Raw genomic sequence first — 16161 nt, 5'->3', positions numbered from 1 at the left:
CTTTACAGCAGATCGCAGACTTATAAGTGCATTACCACCACCTATCTCTCAAATGGACCATTGACACTCTATCTACAATCTCAATTAGGAGTGTCAATGGTCCATTTGAGAGATAAGTGGCGGTTAAAAACAATATAAATACTGTTCAAATACTTGCACAGACCGATCGTTTCGTGTCTTTACACATCAATGTATCGCCACGAGCCGCAGGGTTTAATTTAGTTTTGTTTGTGTATGTTTTTTTTTTACTCTCAAAGCCGTGATTCCCATTCACTTCCATTATATGACTGACAAACTGCAACGGTTTGAGTTAAAAATCTTCGTTTGTGGTCTACTGAAGAAACAAAGTCACTTATATCTTGGATGCCCTGGGGGTAAGCAGATAAACATCAAATTTTCATTTTTGGGTGAACTATCCCTTTAACAACAAAAATGGCATTGACACGTTTATTCTCATGCACTGATCAAAACCTAGGTAGTCTAGATGAATGTGGGCATGTGCTTTGTGAGCTGTAGGCTGGGCTCAGAGGTTTTAAGAGAGTGCAAGTAAGACTCTAGTGCAGCAAGAGACTAAACCACATTTAATAGAAAACATCTGTGTGAGAGGAACACTGTGACAAACACACATACACACACTCTCTCAGCTGTGAGCCTGAAGTCACAAAGCTCAGACTGATGCTTTATGTTGCTAACTATCTGTGCTGCACGACTCTCAGGACATTATAACTCATTCCTTCATTTATTCTGCTTCCAGTTTAAGAAGAAGGGCATATATATCATTACATACACCGAGAGCAGTGTGGAGAGTGTTCCCCGAGTCACCCCATGTGACAAAAAGCAAACAGGAGCGGAATACTGCATCATGTCTGGAAAACCTTTAATAAGCCCATGTAATACAAATAAACAGTTGGTCTGTTGTTGTTTTTGGGGGGTTTGTGACCTTCGCAATTTAAGGAAGTAGACAGTAATGTTTAGCTCACCCATCGCTCTTCTTAAGAAGGAATCCAGATTTCTCTGTGCCATATTTCTTATTGCCTTGAGGCTGGTGAATGCTATATCCATGGCCAGAGTTCTTCCTGTTTAGAAAATCCTGTGAAGACGCAGAACAACATTTATTGTAATTGCGGTCAACATCATCTTCATCTCCGAACTTGCTGAAATAGTCTTTAAAACCAATTATGGCCACAGACAAGCTGTTTTTCAGTCCATCTGACTCGGACTACATTCATGAAGAAAACGCATTACTTTGAGCTAGAAGTATTGCATTCTGGGAGTTGTATTTATTTTGGAGATTACCTCTTTGCCATCCACCTGTAGTTGTGTTCTAAGTGAGTCGCGCAACTGAGAGAGCTGTTTTACTTCTTCGTCCTGCTCATGACGAACCTGTGAACAATAACAGTAAAGTGGTGTGGGGTTTGTATTTGTGCAACACAATGTGACTGGTCTTAGAGATTGCAGGCTTACACTGGAGCACATCCCTCCGTTTTGTAATCAAGCCCAGGACCAAACCAACACAGCCAGAAATGCATTACTCAAAGCCTGTTGAAATTATGGCTTTGGCCCCCAGTACAAAATTCCAACAGTTTCTTCAACCAATTTCCATTAAATAGTATTTTTAAAGGAACTTTTTCCTTTAGGAAAGCTGGATTGTGGTTGTCTCATTTTTGAGTTTAATTTCCTTTTATGTCCAAATGCTGATTCGTTATGATCAAAAGAGGACAAGTTGAAACAGGAGAAATGTCACTTTAGAAACTTTACCCAAACCAGTTCTGCTATAAAACACGGTCATCTCAACACCAATTCCACATGCCCTATCCTGCCTTCTCCTCATAGAATTAACAAAATGGCGAAAACGAGCGTGTCTGATTTCGCTCCCTTGGTGATGTGGCAAAGGGATCTTATTACAATATTACCGCCCCTTAATCTGTAAGTTTCCACCAGTCCGTGTGCTAGTGATGGGTCGTTCTTGAACGATTCGTTCATTTTGAACTAATCTTTAATGTGACTCGGGAAGAACGAGTCGTCTCAGGGAGTGATTCGTTCAGTCGCACATGTGCAACATCCTATGGGTTCTGTACTGGAATTAGTTAACCTGTTTTGAGTCTTCGGGTTTGAGTCGTTCGTTCATCATGTGACAGCCCCATAAGCTTAACCAATGCAGTCTGAGCCGGAAAGAGAATTGATTAGTTCACCTTTTGAGTCTTCGGGTTTTTCGAGTCGTTCGTTCATCACGAAACACCCCCATAAGCTTAACTAATGCAAAAAAAACTAAACAAGCATCTCTGCTTTTTCAAAGTGATTTCACCATCATATGGACAAAATTTAAAGCATAACCAACTCTTTATTACTTTAACCACAGGAAAAGAACCATCATGACAGAAATTCACACATTTATAAATTGTAAGAAAGAAATTTGAAATACAATTTGAGACTAGAAAGATGAACTAATCAATTCTCTTTCCGGCTCAGATTGCATTGGTTAAGCTTATGGGGCTGTCACGTGATGAACGAATGCCTCAAAACCGAAGACTCGAGAGATGAACTAATCAATTCTCTTTCCGGCTCAGACTGCATTGCTTATGGGGCTGTCACACGTGATGAACAAACGACTCAAACCCGAAGACTTGTCAGATAAGAGGTGAGGTGAGCTAGCATCGACTAAAGAGCCAGGTAAACAATGAATTAATATTTTCTGTTTCTTATAGCATTATAGTTTTGTCTTGTTTGTAGTGTGATCAATGTTTGCGTAAGTAGATGCGTTAGGGAAGTAACACGTAACATTTTAATTACATTTTGCTAAAATGAATGAAATGACCCAAAAAAAGATTCGTTCATTTTGCTGAACGAGACTCAAAGATCCGAGTCTGTAAAATGATCCGAACTTCCCATCACTACCGTGTGCTTCGGATGTGTGCTCTCAGAAAACCATTTATCAGAAGTTTAAACTCATATGGTTTAAAACGCATGATTTTAGCACGATAAACATGATAATCAGAACCAAAACAGATGTTTTTAGCAGGTCCGAGCTGTAATGGTGCAGCTCTATAGAGACAGAGTGCAACGTGTCATAATCTGAAGACCACGCCCACCAGGGGGGAAAAAAATCCAACGCTCTCCATTGACTTTCTATTGCGGGAAGCTGCCTCCTTGTCATTTCTGACTTATAACAAAAAACAGAGCAATGCCTAAAAGCTGTTATGTGACAAGGTATACAGTAAACAAGCTAAAAAAGCCAGATTTTATAAACTGTCGACCCAAAAACAAATAGCGTTTAGGACACAAAAGTAGATTGCTACGTGTCATATTACTCTGAGAACCGCACCCACTGGAGGGAAACGTAATCGACGACAAGACCATTCATTATTTTTAACCATGTCAAAGGATTATTTCACCACCCAATGTGAATCTGAGGGGAGGAGCTATATTAAGAAACTAAATTTTATTGGTCTATGTCAGTGCCCCTTTTCCTAACCTTCCTTTTGTTTGAGAAATGATCCAACTGAATGGCCCAACGTGAAATACCCCGACATCTACAACTATTTGTGTCCTAAACGCTCGTTTTTTTGGGTCGACAGCTTACAAAAACGTAGTTCTGGGTTTTTAGCTTGTTTACTGTACACCTTGTCACATAGCAGCTTTTAGGCATTGCTCTGTTTTTTGTTATAAGTCAGAGATGACAAGGAGGCAGCTTCCCGCAATAGACAGTCAATGGAGAGCGTTGGATTGTCCAAAACAAAAGTTTCCTTGCCGAAGGGAGTATCTTAACCGTCATGAAACCACACAAGTGACTGACTTTTACAACTCTGTGTGTCATCCCTCTGTACAGTGCAAAGGAATACTCATGCGAGCAACATAGCTTGTTGTTCACATTTTGCTAAGCTAGTGTACACTTTAATTTGCCTAAAAATACCTAGCACACATTTGCAACATATAAAACCGTTTTATTCATATTTTTCAGTACTCATCCACCATCTTGAGTATTTTATTATTTCATTAAGCTTGTTGAAATGCATTTTGGGATAGCTTTCTCTGCAAATGATATATGCAATAACATTATTTAAAAGAGGAATACTTTTTGAAGCTGTCTATTATGTATTAAAATGCTGTCAAGGTAGGCTGCTTACTAGATTTTTAACAAAGCTAATGTGCGTGCTAACAAAAAAAAATATTCAGTAGAAATTCATGAATGTTACAAAGTCTTTCAAACAAACTGTTTCAGCCAGATTAGACATGTAAAATTGATGATAAAGTGTCAATGAAAATCTTTCTCGAATGGAATTTAAAGAATCTTATTTCATAATGTTACGACTACGCCAGGTCATGACTAACATGAGAAGCAAGATAGTTTCAAAACATTGAAGGTGTGTATGTGTCTGCGCATATGGTCTGACTTTCTGCATTACAGTGAAAAAAACAAAGATAAGCCATTATGTCTGCTCATCACCTCTCTAAGAAAACAAACCATCCAGTTAGAACTGCCCTTTAAGATCCACAGCAAAAATGTATGAAATTTATGAACATTTTAAAATACATTTTAAGATATTTATGTAACACTCTGTCAAGTGTGGAGACTCTGAACACAGGACATATATACGTTACACTGTCTACACAGATACTGGGTTTGACAAGTCTATTACCGTATGTACAGAGGCTGCTAACTTCTCCACAAATGGACCCAGATTCTCTGCGGCCTTCAGTCCATCCTGGAAAAAACTGAGAACACACAATAGCAGTGTTTAGCCATCTCAAATGTCAACGATATCAATACACACACCCACAAAGCCACAGAGATTCAGTCATTACAGACAGACAGTTGTTGAATGATTAGCAGGATTAAATCTTCACTGTACAGTTATTCAAATTCATTTGAGATTCATATGCTGAAGCCAGTCTTATAAGGGGCTTTAACCCAGACATAAGTGTAATGTGAAAAGCCAATTTAGCCAAGTTTTGGACTGCATCTGAAAAGGAAGATGGTGCTTTTAGACGTACTTAAGTTGGGCTTGAAAGTACTTGATCAGGCTCTGCAGTAGATCTGGACCTTGTCGAACTTTCAGCTCCTGAATCTTCAGTAAATACTGTCAAAAGCAGAGAGAGACAGAAATAGTCGTTATTTCGTCAACAATCAAAGGTCAATCCCACTGCTGTGTCCCAACATTGTGACTCACCACAAAGCAAAAGTAGATGAATCCAGCGCAAACATGAATTAAAGGGTGAAATGCACTATACAACTTTTTTTTACGATTTGGAGTCTGGAGGAGACAATGCTAGTTGCCAAAACCAATCTGCAGACTTTGGGCTGTCGGATTTCACAGATAATCGTGTAGTGTATGATTCAAACAGACTCCAATTTTTTTTTAGCTTTTCTTCCAGTGTATTCCAGCTTTATGAACTGAAAACAGAAACTAAATTATCTAGTGAGACTAAATCATCTAATTTTCTAAAAGTTGGCATACATGAGCATGAGTAAATGACTTTATGGAGATTAAAAAAGGTGAAAGAAGCCACTGGAGATCAAATGCTGCTTAAGCTTCTGAATATTCTGTATCTAAGCAATCTGTTCAAATACATGAAAATCTACATATATGGATACAGGAACTTTCCAAAGTTAATGATGGTCACATGGTCAGTCACGTTTGGAAGAAATAACGCTTGTCTCCACTATAAAAAGGGAGAAGTGGAAACATCTGGAGCTCTGCGGCTGAGAAAGGGAGTGCTGTAGGACACTGAAAACCCCCTCTCTTTCATTATTCCTCCACTTCACTCCTTCTTTCCTTATTCTTTCTATTACCACAGCTGGGTTCAAATGGCGTAGCCCAAATTTCCCCGGTCCTGCTAACTGCCACGCACACAGTATATGGAACTTGGACATATCGCCTCAGACATGTGGAGTGAGGTCATCAATAACCACAAATGAACACAATGTGGCCTCAAACAAGAGTGCATCTCTCAAAAACACCCCAAAGCTTTTTGGTTTCAGGTGACTTCACACACCGCCACACACTTATTGAATTTACAAAGAACATGTTTAACACCACAGAGAGGTTAACAATCTGAGGTAACCCAGGAATGACTTTCTAAGACACACATACACATTCAGCTGCACTAACCGCACTTATTGAGACGCTCACACAATGCGGTCTTGGTCAGGATAATTTTGCACACGTTTCATAGTCTGTTAACCGGCTGCCCTCGTACGGCCTCTTATACCTCACACATCTGCAGCTGGAAGTTCCTTCTTTCTCTTTCCATGTCCTCCACTGTGTCTGTTGATTCCAACCGGATCATTCCATGCTGTTTCTGTTTCTCCCTCCTTTCTTTCTCCAGCTTGCCTCTGAAAAGCCGAAGTAAAAAAATGAATGAAGAAAAAGAGAAAAGAACATAATGAAACACTAGTTTAGCTTGTGGACTTGTCTTTTAGACAAGCCAAGTGGTGGTCTTGTATTAAATGTTATAGGAAGTTGTGTACCAGGAGAACAATTTGACTCTGAAACTTACATTTTAGCATCATAATCCTTCCAGCTTTTCTCCATCAGTTTTTTCAGCTCCTGAGAGAGAAAATACAATATAAGAATAAAGAATTATATATATATATATATATATATATATAATCTATATATATATACACACACACACATACACACATAAAAGAGTTTACACCGTGTTGCCTTAAAAGTGTGATGCAATAAAGGCCATCTTTATTGTGGACAATTAATATTGTGCAAGTAATAATATCAGGGTGTGTATCAAAACTTGATCTCCGAGTCCTGCACTATGTCTCCACTCCTCATACCGGTTAAACTCATAAAGAAAGGTGTGGTGCAGCTATTGCGTTTCTGACATTAGAAAACACAATAACCCCAAACAAGCTACATGCCAAACCTTGTTACAAAACAGCATGATGCACTGTTGACTCTTTAAAGGAATGAATTTAACTTCATGGCCTTTATAAGTCTCTTTATTTGATTTCAACTATCAATTCAGTTGGGGTTTTAGTCCAGTATGATGACACAGTGTGACGCAGCAGGTATCTGTCTCACTCACCAGCCTGCTGTCTCTCAACTCAGTCTTTAGCACGTTCTCCAGAGGGAAAGAAATTATGTTGTTCAGGTTTTTCACCTAAAGAACCATCAGAAAGTACACATACATTCAGGCAGACACACACTCGAGAACAAACAGGTATGACGAAATAATGTAACAGATAAAGAAACCAGAAAGAAACTAAAAACAACATCTGAAAGTCAGCCAGAACATGTGCAAATGTTAATGTTAACTCTAACTCACTTTTCAAAGTGAGCGCTCACATTTGCCTGGCAAGGCACAACCCTTCCTAGTCTAGTCTGAATGTACAAATGCTTGCAAACCATAAATCTGCATGTTAAAATGCAAAAGGTAAAACTCTGTTTGGGATTTCTCCTCAGCCAAGTGCATAAAAGTGCTGAGCAAGTATAAATCTTCCTTAGGAAAGAATGTGCGAGGACAAACCCACTCCAGGATGAAAGACGAATCAGACAGATTCATTTCAAACAATGGACAGCCTTTCGGACTTTTAGTTTCCCCTTTAAATGTCAGTTTTAAATCTACTGACAGCATTGTTAATTTTTTTTTAATTATCGTTTTTATTTCAGTAATTGATATTGAAGTATATATATGAAGAAGTGTATATATAGTGTATGTGTATATATATATATATATATATATATATATATATATATATAGGCATTATATCAGCCACTGTGCTGTATAGAGACAGCACTGGAGGTAATGAATGATAAAAACACCTTGCTTGACCACTAAAAAAGTAAAAAGACACTCAAACCCAAGTGAACTCTTTCACACTAAATATTAAATACATATTGTGCTAAACACATGAGTGTAAATTAAAAGTAATCATGGGAGTCATCTCATAATGGTGCTGGATATGGATTTATAACCTTGCAAAATGGATGTTATGACTGAATACTTAGGACCATGTGATATTTCAGTTTTTCTTTTTTAATAAATCTGCAAAAATGTCAACAATTCTGTGTTTTTCTGTCAATATGGGGTGCTGTGTGTACATTAATGAGGAAAAAAAATTAACTTAAATGATTTTAGCAAATGGCTGCAATATAACAAAGAGTGAAAAATTGAAGGGGGTCTGAATACTTTCCGTACCCACTGTAAGTCTTCATGAACAGGAAAAATGGGCTTGATTCTGAGGGAAAGTTTAGCCTCCACATAAGGACGCTAAATCAAACTGAGTTTATTTTCTTAGCAGAGTTTCTGTTGTATTTTTTAGGCTGAGGTTCCTGTCCCTGGTGATTGTTTGATTGACAGCTCAGTGGTCAGATGCTATCCACTCATGCTCTCAGGTCTGGTATAAATTACCATCACCATGGAAACTATCAGTGGGAGGGTTCCGGGAGCTGTGGTTTGAGGGGCCCTCGCCTGCAGCTGTTGAACCCCTACTGACACACACACACACACACAAAACTACCTATCCCAGTCCCCTGTGTAAATTGTACAGCTGGAAGTCTGCTGTTTCTTATTCAGAAATATATCCAGAAGACAAGCCACACAGGTACACACCCAAAGCTTTTTGAGTAATAATACTGGCAGGTCAGACAGTACTTAAAAAGTTTCCTCTCAAAGGTGGAAAAATATTCATGTTGGCCTTGAATTATACAGGTAATTAACATTTACGCTTCACTGAATTTTATGCTGCACCTGGAAGCTAAATTTGTGGTAAACAGATATGTGCTTTTTAATGGCCAGTGTTGATATTTAGAGAGCAGAGTGATGTTATAGTGATTTATAATGACAGCAAATATGAAGTCCGCGAAAATTCTTATTTCGCTATTGACTTAAAATTCCCTCAAAAATATCTGAAAACAGAAAAGCTGTCAGTAGATTTTGGACTGACACGAGAAACTAACACTTGAACACTTGACTACAATATATCAGTTTTCTCGGCTGCAAGGAATGGGCCTTAAATGGGATAAAAAAATATTCAGCATTATGTCCCTTTTAAAGTGTAGTTTCAGGATGGTGTCCTGCTCACCAGGTTTTTGAAGAGTGCTGTTATCTCTCGTGTGAACACAGCCAGGTTCAGGAAGCCTGTGGAGATCTCGTTATTATCCTGCATCAGATGACTGTTCCCCAGGTTCTCCAGAACCTCTGTGTAGTGTTCCTTATTTTCCACATGATCTGGAAACACAACATCACACAATCAAAATCAAGACAATCCTGTGACCTTTCTGCAGATTACAGGAGACATAAGAAATCAATACAAAACTGCATTTGCAGTCCACTTTTCTTCCGTAATGTGACACAATTTCATGAGAAACAGGATATTCATTGAAAAACAAATGTAGGTCGGACTTGATTTTATCCATCAGGAATTGACAGGATTGTGAAAGCCACTATAGTTCAGTCTGAAATTATGTACTGCATTTGCTCAGAAATATTTGTGAAATATTATCAGCATTTAAAATAACTGCTTTCTATTTTTATATATTTTGAAATGTAGTTTATTCCTGTAATGGCAAAGCTAAATTTTCATCAGTGATTACTCTTCAGTGTCACATGATCCTTTAGAAATCATTCTAATATGCTGATTTGGTGCACCAGGAACATTTCTTATTATTATCAAAGTTGAAAACAGCTGTGCTGCTTAATATTTTTGTGGAAACTGTGAATACCTTGATGGACACTTTGGTGAACAAAGTACTTTGATGAACAAAATTCAAAAGGATTTTTTTGAAATAGAAATCTTTTCTAACATTATAAATGTCTTTACTATGACTTTATCAATTTAATGCATTCTTGCTGAATATTCATTTATTTAAAAAAAAAAAAAAAACATCTTACACCAAACTCTTAAACAGCAGTGGACAATAGAGTATTAAGAAAATAGATAGACTTAAGATTTCTTTAAAACACTAATTTTTTATGGTACAGCTGTAATTTTTAAACGTGATGGCCTTTATCCATCTTCTGAAACCGTGTGACCTTGCAAACCTCACCGCATGATCAAATGAATAGAGGAAAACAGGATTTTAAGATACAGTGAAAATGATACAAGCTGAAGCACAGTGAGCTCCTGGCAAGAAGACTAAAAACACCACAGGCTCAGACTGCACTACAGATCAAAGAGCTCTCAGCTCCTCAGATATAAAATAAACAGGTACACTTAGATAAGAGCCTAATCAAAGCCAAACCATCCTCACTTATGATGATCACAAGTATTTGTGGGAGCACATGCTGGACTTTCCAAGGGAACGTCCCTGGAAGTAGCATACTGTGCTATAGCTAAATATGTACATATTTTCCTGTATTGAAATCCTCCGTCGTTGCATAAACAACATTTCTATCAAGTGATCAATGCCCTGTCATTCTAAGGGTTGGGTTAGGGCTTTGATTGGTTGATCAAGAAACCGTTCCAGGAAAAACAAATGACGTTGATCAAGGAACACATCCTACTTTGGTATATCACATGCATTGTGTCCTAAACCCATTTAACCTGAATAACTTTTAAAAAAATAAACAGGAGAAATCCTCAAGTCAGCATATTGATATCTACATCAGGATATCAGTCTAGACTCTAAAGAGTATGGGAATGTAAGATCATTTCCTTAATAAATAAACTTGCATTATCTGGTTTTGGGATGAGTTCTGTTTTTCAAGACAGGAGAAACAACGAGATGAGTTTAGCATCACTTTCAGAAAAAGTACAATAATAAGGGAGATTGGGGATTTTTTTCTGGAGATGGTTAATCAAATATCTAGCTGAAACTTCCTCTTCTGTGGACTTCAATCAACAGTGTTTTTCCAGTGAGTCAGTCCAGCTCAAACAACACTGCACTTCACTCGCAGGCACCAAGCACTCTAAGGACCTGATCTGGAAACGGTTTTATTCTCTCAACAGGCATCTGTGAGCACTTTCAGACACACAATTTTAATTTGCATTGTTAATTAATTTTTTGACATGTTTGAGACCTTGATCTGTTCCAGAGATGGTAGGTGAAGCTCAAATGAACCTTGAAGCAGATCCTGTTCCTGAATTTTTTGAAAATTGACCCCTAGATCAACACTTTAAAGCGCCTGCCACATCTGTGATTGCATGTTTTAAGCAACATTTAGTCCACGGTCAACAGCTGTTTTACACTGTGACACTGTTAGATTACAGACAGACAATATAGACTAAATATACAGCTCTCTAAATAACCTTCAGATAGTCTCCTATCATCTTTGAAGTGAATTCATTCATAAAAATCATTCATCCCTCATTGAAGATTAGTTTTTATTACCCAACAGGTGAAAATACATACATAACTTAAAACTAAAACTAACATATATTTTCATGACTCAACATTAACTAAACTAAAATATAAAGTCCACAAATAAATTTTAGTTTTCAATGGCATATTATAAAACTCAAAACCTTAACAACCCACCTGAATAAAGGGAAAATGCCACTTGATAGCAATAACACTAGACTAGGCCATTTTTAAATGATAGCAATTAGTGCATAAACTTTGGCAGGTCTAAATTACTAGAAATAAAATAAAAAAAATATATAGAAATTTAAAATTCTATAAAAAAAAAAACTACTAAACTAAACAGATTAGATGAATTGAAAATAAAAATAAAATAAATAAAATTATAAATTATAACAACGTGGATTTGGGGCATCATTCATGTTCACAGCACCAACAGTGAGCCATGAATTTCACTCCAAAATGACTTTTTGTTCACATCTGTAACAGAAAGTACGAAAAATACTAATAGTAATGGCTAACCACTAACAAACCAACAAAACGACATTTCTATCTATATACAGTATATTGACCCAAAAAAACAGGTTTCTAACCAGGATGAGTAAACAGTAAAAGAGTAAGAGCAAAAGCTCTAAAGACTAATAAACCTGCTTGATGCTGCACAGAACCGATAAATGCACTAGCTGTGAATCAGCTACAAAACAGCTTCTCGCACACAAACAACTATATCCCGGCACAGTGAGAAGGATGGGGTGAATCAGAAACGGTGGTGATTTTATCGGGTTCAGGTCTGGTCTCACTCCTAAACCAAGTTTAGCTCCACCACAAACACACAGGGGCAGAAAATTGAGGCCCCACAATAGTAGTGTTACCGGAATGAGACATCTGATTTCAGTTAAAAGAAAGAGAGAGAAAGAGAGTGAGTGACGACGAGGGGGGAGATGATAAAGCGTGGGGTCTCCTTTGCTTTTAACTGAACTGTGACTCACAGAATTGAGAAATGGGGCATGCGCCCTCAGAAATGAGAAGCAGGCAGATCTGAGACACAATTCCCAGAAACCATGATCATTCCAGTCAGGACTTTTGTAAGCACAACAAAACATTATAAATAGTGTACTGGCCAGGTCTGTGGGGCAATTTCTCATTTCGGAGAGGAGGAGCAGATGTAAACACACAGATATCCCCCTGATGTTTCAGTACAGTAAAGAAGCTGATGGTTAAAAAAAAAAACTACAAATTTGATCATGTGATAAAGTTTCAGTGCACATGCATCCAAACTGCTTACAGAGGTGTAACCAGTGGTCATGTGCGTTGTGCAGGATGGACAGAATAAGGCACTGAAACTGTATGTATTTTTACTCAGCGTAGGGTCATTTGGAGACCTTAGGAGAACTGTGAGGTTAAATAAAACAGTGAAGCAAGTTTCAGTGGTTTTTATTTTCTACACTCTGACTCTGTGTCAAAAACAGGAAAACACACGATCTGCTCTTTATTTGAGAGATTAGTGGTTGTGATGTCAGTGCAAGTCTGGGCCCCAATTTCTGTCATCCTTCATTTGTGTGACAGAGAGAGCGAGAGAGAGAAACTAAGAATGACCTCACTGTAATTATTTTAGGAAATGTGTTTTTGGAAGACTTTTTTCCACAAATCTTACTCTTTCACTTTAGCAACTATTGTTATTTAATTAAGCATCTTCATGGCATTACAAGCTGACTCTGATGTAACAGTCTGTCTGAGGTTTGAATACTAAGTGATAGTAAACCAGACTTCCTGAAAATCTCTAAAAACCCACTTCATATTACCCAAAACTCCCAGAAAATACATATTTTTGCTTATGTACTAGACCAGTGGTTTTCAACCAGGGGCCGGGGCCCACTGAGAGGCTTCAGCAAACTTCCAAGAGTGCCTCAAGATGACTTAAAATTATTTAAAATATGACAAAACAAGCATTAAAATCACCTAAGACAAGTAAAGAAAATCATATTTCTTTTTAAATTGACTCACTCAACAACTTTTTTTTGTTTTTTTTTTGAAGGGCCAGGTATCCCACAGGGGAGTATGTGATAGCCTAATTTTAAAAGTGTGATTTCTAGACCTGAAAAAGTCAGGTAAATTAATAAAATCTTTTAACACTGAATAAACACCTTTTTGTAGTTTTGCAAACATATTTCAATGGGATAGAAATTGTGTTTAAAAAATATTCTTAAAAATGATTATCTTTTATAATCTTCATTCAAACAGGTGGGATCCCAGAAGAACATTCAGCTCTTAAAATGTCTGGAATCCTGCGATTTAATTTATAGAAACTAGGAGTGTTGGGCCTCCACATATTGCTGTGGACAACGAAAAGCCTTGGAGTTAAGAAGCCTTGGAAAAGGTTAAGAAGCACTGTACTAGATGAAAAAATTCAACAAACAAGCAAACAAAAGGAATACAAAGTTCCACAAAATAAGACTGCACTCACTGAGTCCAGAGATGTGGATGGCTTTTACAATTTTCTTCATCCTCTGTAGGGACATCTGGTCCTGCTCTAGAGACTGGGGCAAGACAACAGAGAAATGAGAAAAACATTAGAACAGAAATTCATTACTATCATCAACATCAACTACACTCTTCAACTTCATGTAATCATTCACACAAACATGTTTAACTGGTTGCGTGGCAACGCTTGACTGTTTTTACCGAACAAATATCACAATAGTTGTCAAGCAGTCTTTCTATCACGTCAGGCCGCCGCGATGATGTCAGAACGGGTAAGCACAGGTGAATCAAGCCTTACGAAAGACAATGACAACTCTTAATAATTCAGAACAGAGACTATTTACAGTAAAGAATTAGTGTGGTAGACAGAAAGAGACACATCTCCGTGGGAATCTAACATTAGTTCAAATATCAGTGGTTTATCTAATGTTATGGTTTATTAGGATCGGATCACATCAGTTTGTTTAACCTCTTTGGTCAGAAAGTGTTTGTTCAGAATGTAAATATGAAACCTGAATGTGAATATCATAATGAAGGGTTTTAAACCACCTTGAATCTGTGCCCTTACAACACACTGATGTACGCCGGCTGCTGGCTGCCAGAGATTGTTTAGTCTGATCAATGCTTAATAAATCAGTGTCAAGACAAACTTTCTTTGGTTCTGTTCTGTTTTGTTTCTGTCTGTAACTTTTTGGGCAACATCCCAGACACATGGACTTATAGGATCCAGTGATGTATAACTCAGAATCTAACATGCTAAACACCAGACTAGTGTTGTCAAAAGACCCGGTATTTCGGTACCAAGTCAGTACTAAAAAAATGAAAACGTTACGGTACCAGGTTTTTTTAAGTACCGGTGGTACCGAGTACCCGGTCAACCCGGTTCTTGATGCGCTATCAGAAAGCTATCTTCTTCAAGTGTTGCCAAGTTCGCGGTTTTCCCACGGAATTGGGCTGCTTTAACACTGTTGCCGCGGGTTGTTTTTCATGTCCGCGGGTTGAAAAACGACCCCATTAACGTGATATTTAGACCCTGGAATGCGAATTTTACCAGGGGAACCCCGCCAAAACACGCTATTTTATCCCCGGAACTCGATTTTTAACGGGGACCCCCTCAAAACGCGATTGGCGGGTTTTGTTGTGAAAACCTGGCAACCTCTTCTTCAGTGGCAGCAGAACTATGACTAAAGTTCTGGGTGAAACTTGTTTACTTTTTTCATACTTTTATTACTTGTGGAAAAACTTGAAACAATTTTAAATAAGTATAAAGAATGGCATTGGTTTTGTACATTTAATTTTTGTTTAACGTTATTAATAAAAATGTTGTTCAATTAGCATGTTTTTGTGTTTTGCTTTGGTACCGAAATTGGTACCGAGAACCGTGGATTTTCACTGGTATTGGTACCGAATACTGAAATTTTGGTACCGTGACAACACTACACCAGACAGGTTAATGTTTTTACACACAGACAGACAAATGGCACACACATGACCTCTTATTTACATCAGTATCAGAATATTTCCTCAATGTACTTTTTAAAAAATGAAAACACATCCAGACATGTTTGGCCATGCAGGTTCTTCCAAAGAAACATATTATGTCCTACTATATGCTTTTTACTTCCTTGTGTTATTTTTCCCAGTTTACTAGGGAAATAGTTTCATTTTCCAGTTTTTCCTGGTATGAGGAAAAACCTGAGCAGTGCTTCGACCTTAGGGTTTTTGCCAAATCTCTTATCAAGAGTTCTTACATCAACGTTGAAACAGATGGAGGACAAACCACTTCATCAAAGGGCACTTCCCATGTACAAACACCTAGTGCCAGCCAAAAAGAAGATATGGATTTCAAGAACATTATAAACACACTTGAAAATGCCCTATTGAGTGTGTTTGTGGTCGTCTCACGATAAAAATTATCTCAAAAAGTTTCATCGCCATTATATCTAAGACTTCAGAAGAGTGGGTTTGGGGGAATTTAAAGAGGTCATATGATGCGATTTCAATTTTTCCTTTCTCTTTGGAGTGTTACAAGCTCTTGGTGCATAAAGAAGATCTGTAAAGTTGCAAAGACTAAAGTCTCAAATCCAAAGAGATATTCTTTATAAAAGTTAAGAGTCAGCCACACCTACCTAAAACGGCTCGTTCTAACACGCCCCAACATACCTACGTCGCTCTGTGGGAAGATTTGCATAACGCCGCCCAAATGTTCACGCAAAGAAAGAAGGTGTAACTTTTATTCTCGCTGTAGTACTGTTGCCGCCGCCATGTCCTGAAGACGCTGTGTGCTTCGTTGTGAAAGCGAAACTACTTTGTTTGGTCTTCCAAAAGAGGACGATATCCGCTTCGTCATGCCTAGAGCTGATCCGTGCTGGTCGCTGAGGAAATACAACAAATTTGCGCTGTGGATCACCGGATCGGC

At 37.9% G+C, this 16161-nt stretch overlaps 1 protein-coding gene across 3 annotated transcripts in view; it reads right to left on the bottom strand.

The window, feature by feature from the left end:
- The window catches only part of LOC107654837 (arf-GAP with SH3 domain, ANK repeat and PH domain-containing protein 2-like), a 32893-nt gene that overhangs the window by 12398 nt on the left and 4334 nt on the right, over positions 1 to 16161 (bottom strand). For 2 of the 3 annotated variants that reach the window (XM_016442094.1, XM_016442095.1), the window contains exons 2-10: positions 13726 to 13798; positions 9044 to 9189; positions 7045 to 7119; positions 6499 to 6548; positions 6211 to 6334; positions 4993 to 5078; positions 4638 to 4713; positions 1297 to 1383; positions 981 to 1090 (exon numbers count right to left, since the gene is read on the bottom strand). In XM_016442094.1, coding sequence (XP_016297580.1) covers positions 981 to 1090; positions 1297 to 1383; positions 4638 to 4713; positions 4993 to 5078; positions 6211 to 6334; positions 6499 to 6548; positions 7045 to 7119; positions 9044 to 9189; positions 13726 to 13798 — 827 coding nt within the window. The remainder of the gene's footprint in view (positions 1 to 980; positions 1091 to 1296; positions 1384 to 4637; positions 4714 to 4992; positions 5079 to 6210; positions 6335 to 6498; positions 6549 to 7044; positions 7120 to 9043; positions 9190 to 13725; positions 13799 to 16161) is intronic. The other variant, XM_016442096.1, reaches the window with a different exon arrangement.

This window comes from Sinocyclocheilus anshuiensis, unplaced genomic scaffold, assembly GCF_001515605.1.
Source record: "Sinocyclocheilus anshuiensis isolate Anshui unplaced genomic scaffold, SAMN03320099.WGS_v1.1 scaffold335, whole genome shotgun sequence".
Lineage (NCBI taxonomy): Eukaryota > Metazoa > Chordata > Actinopteri > Cypriniformes > Cyprinidae > Sinocyclocheilus > Sinocyclocheilus anshuiensis.
This window is presented reverse-complemented; position numbering and strand designations above follow the sequence as displayed.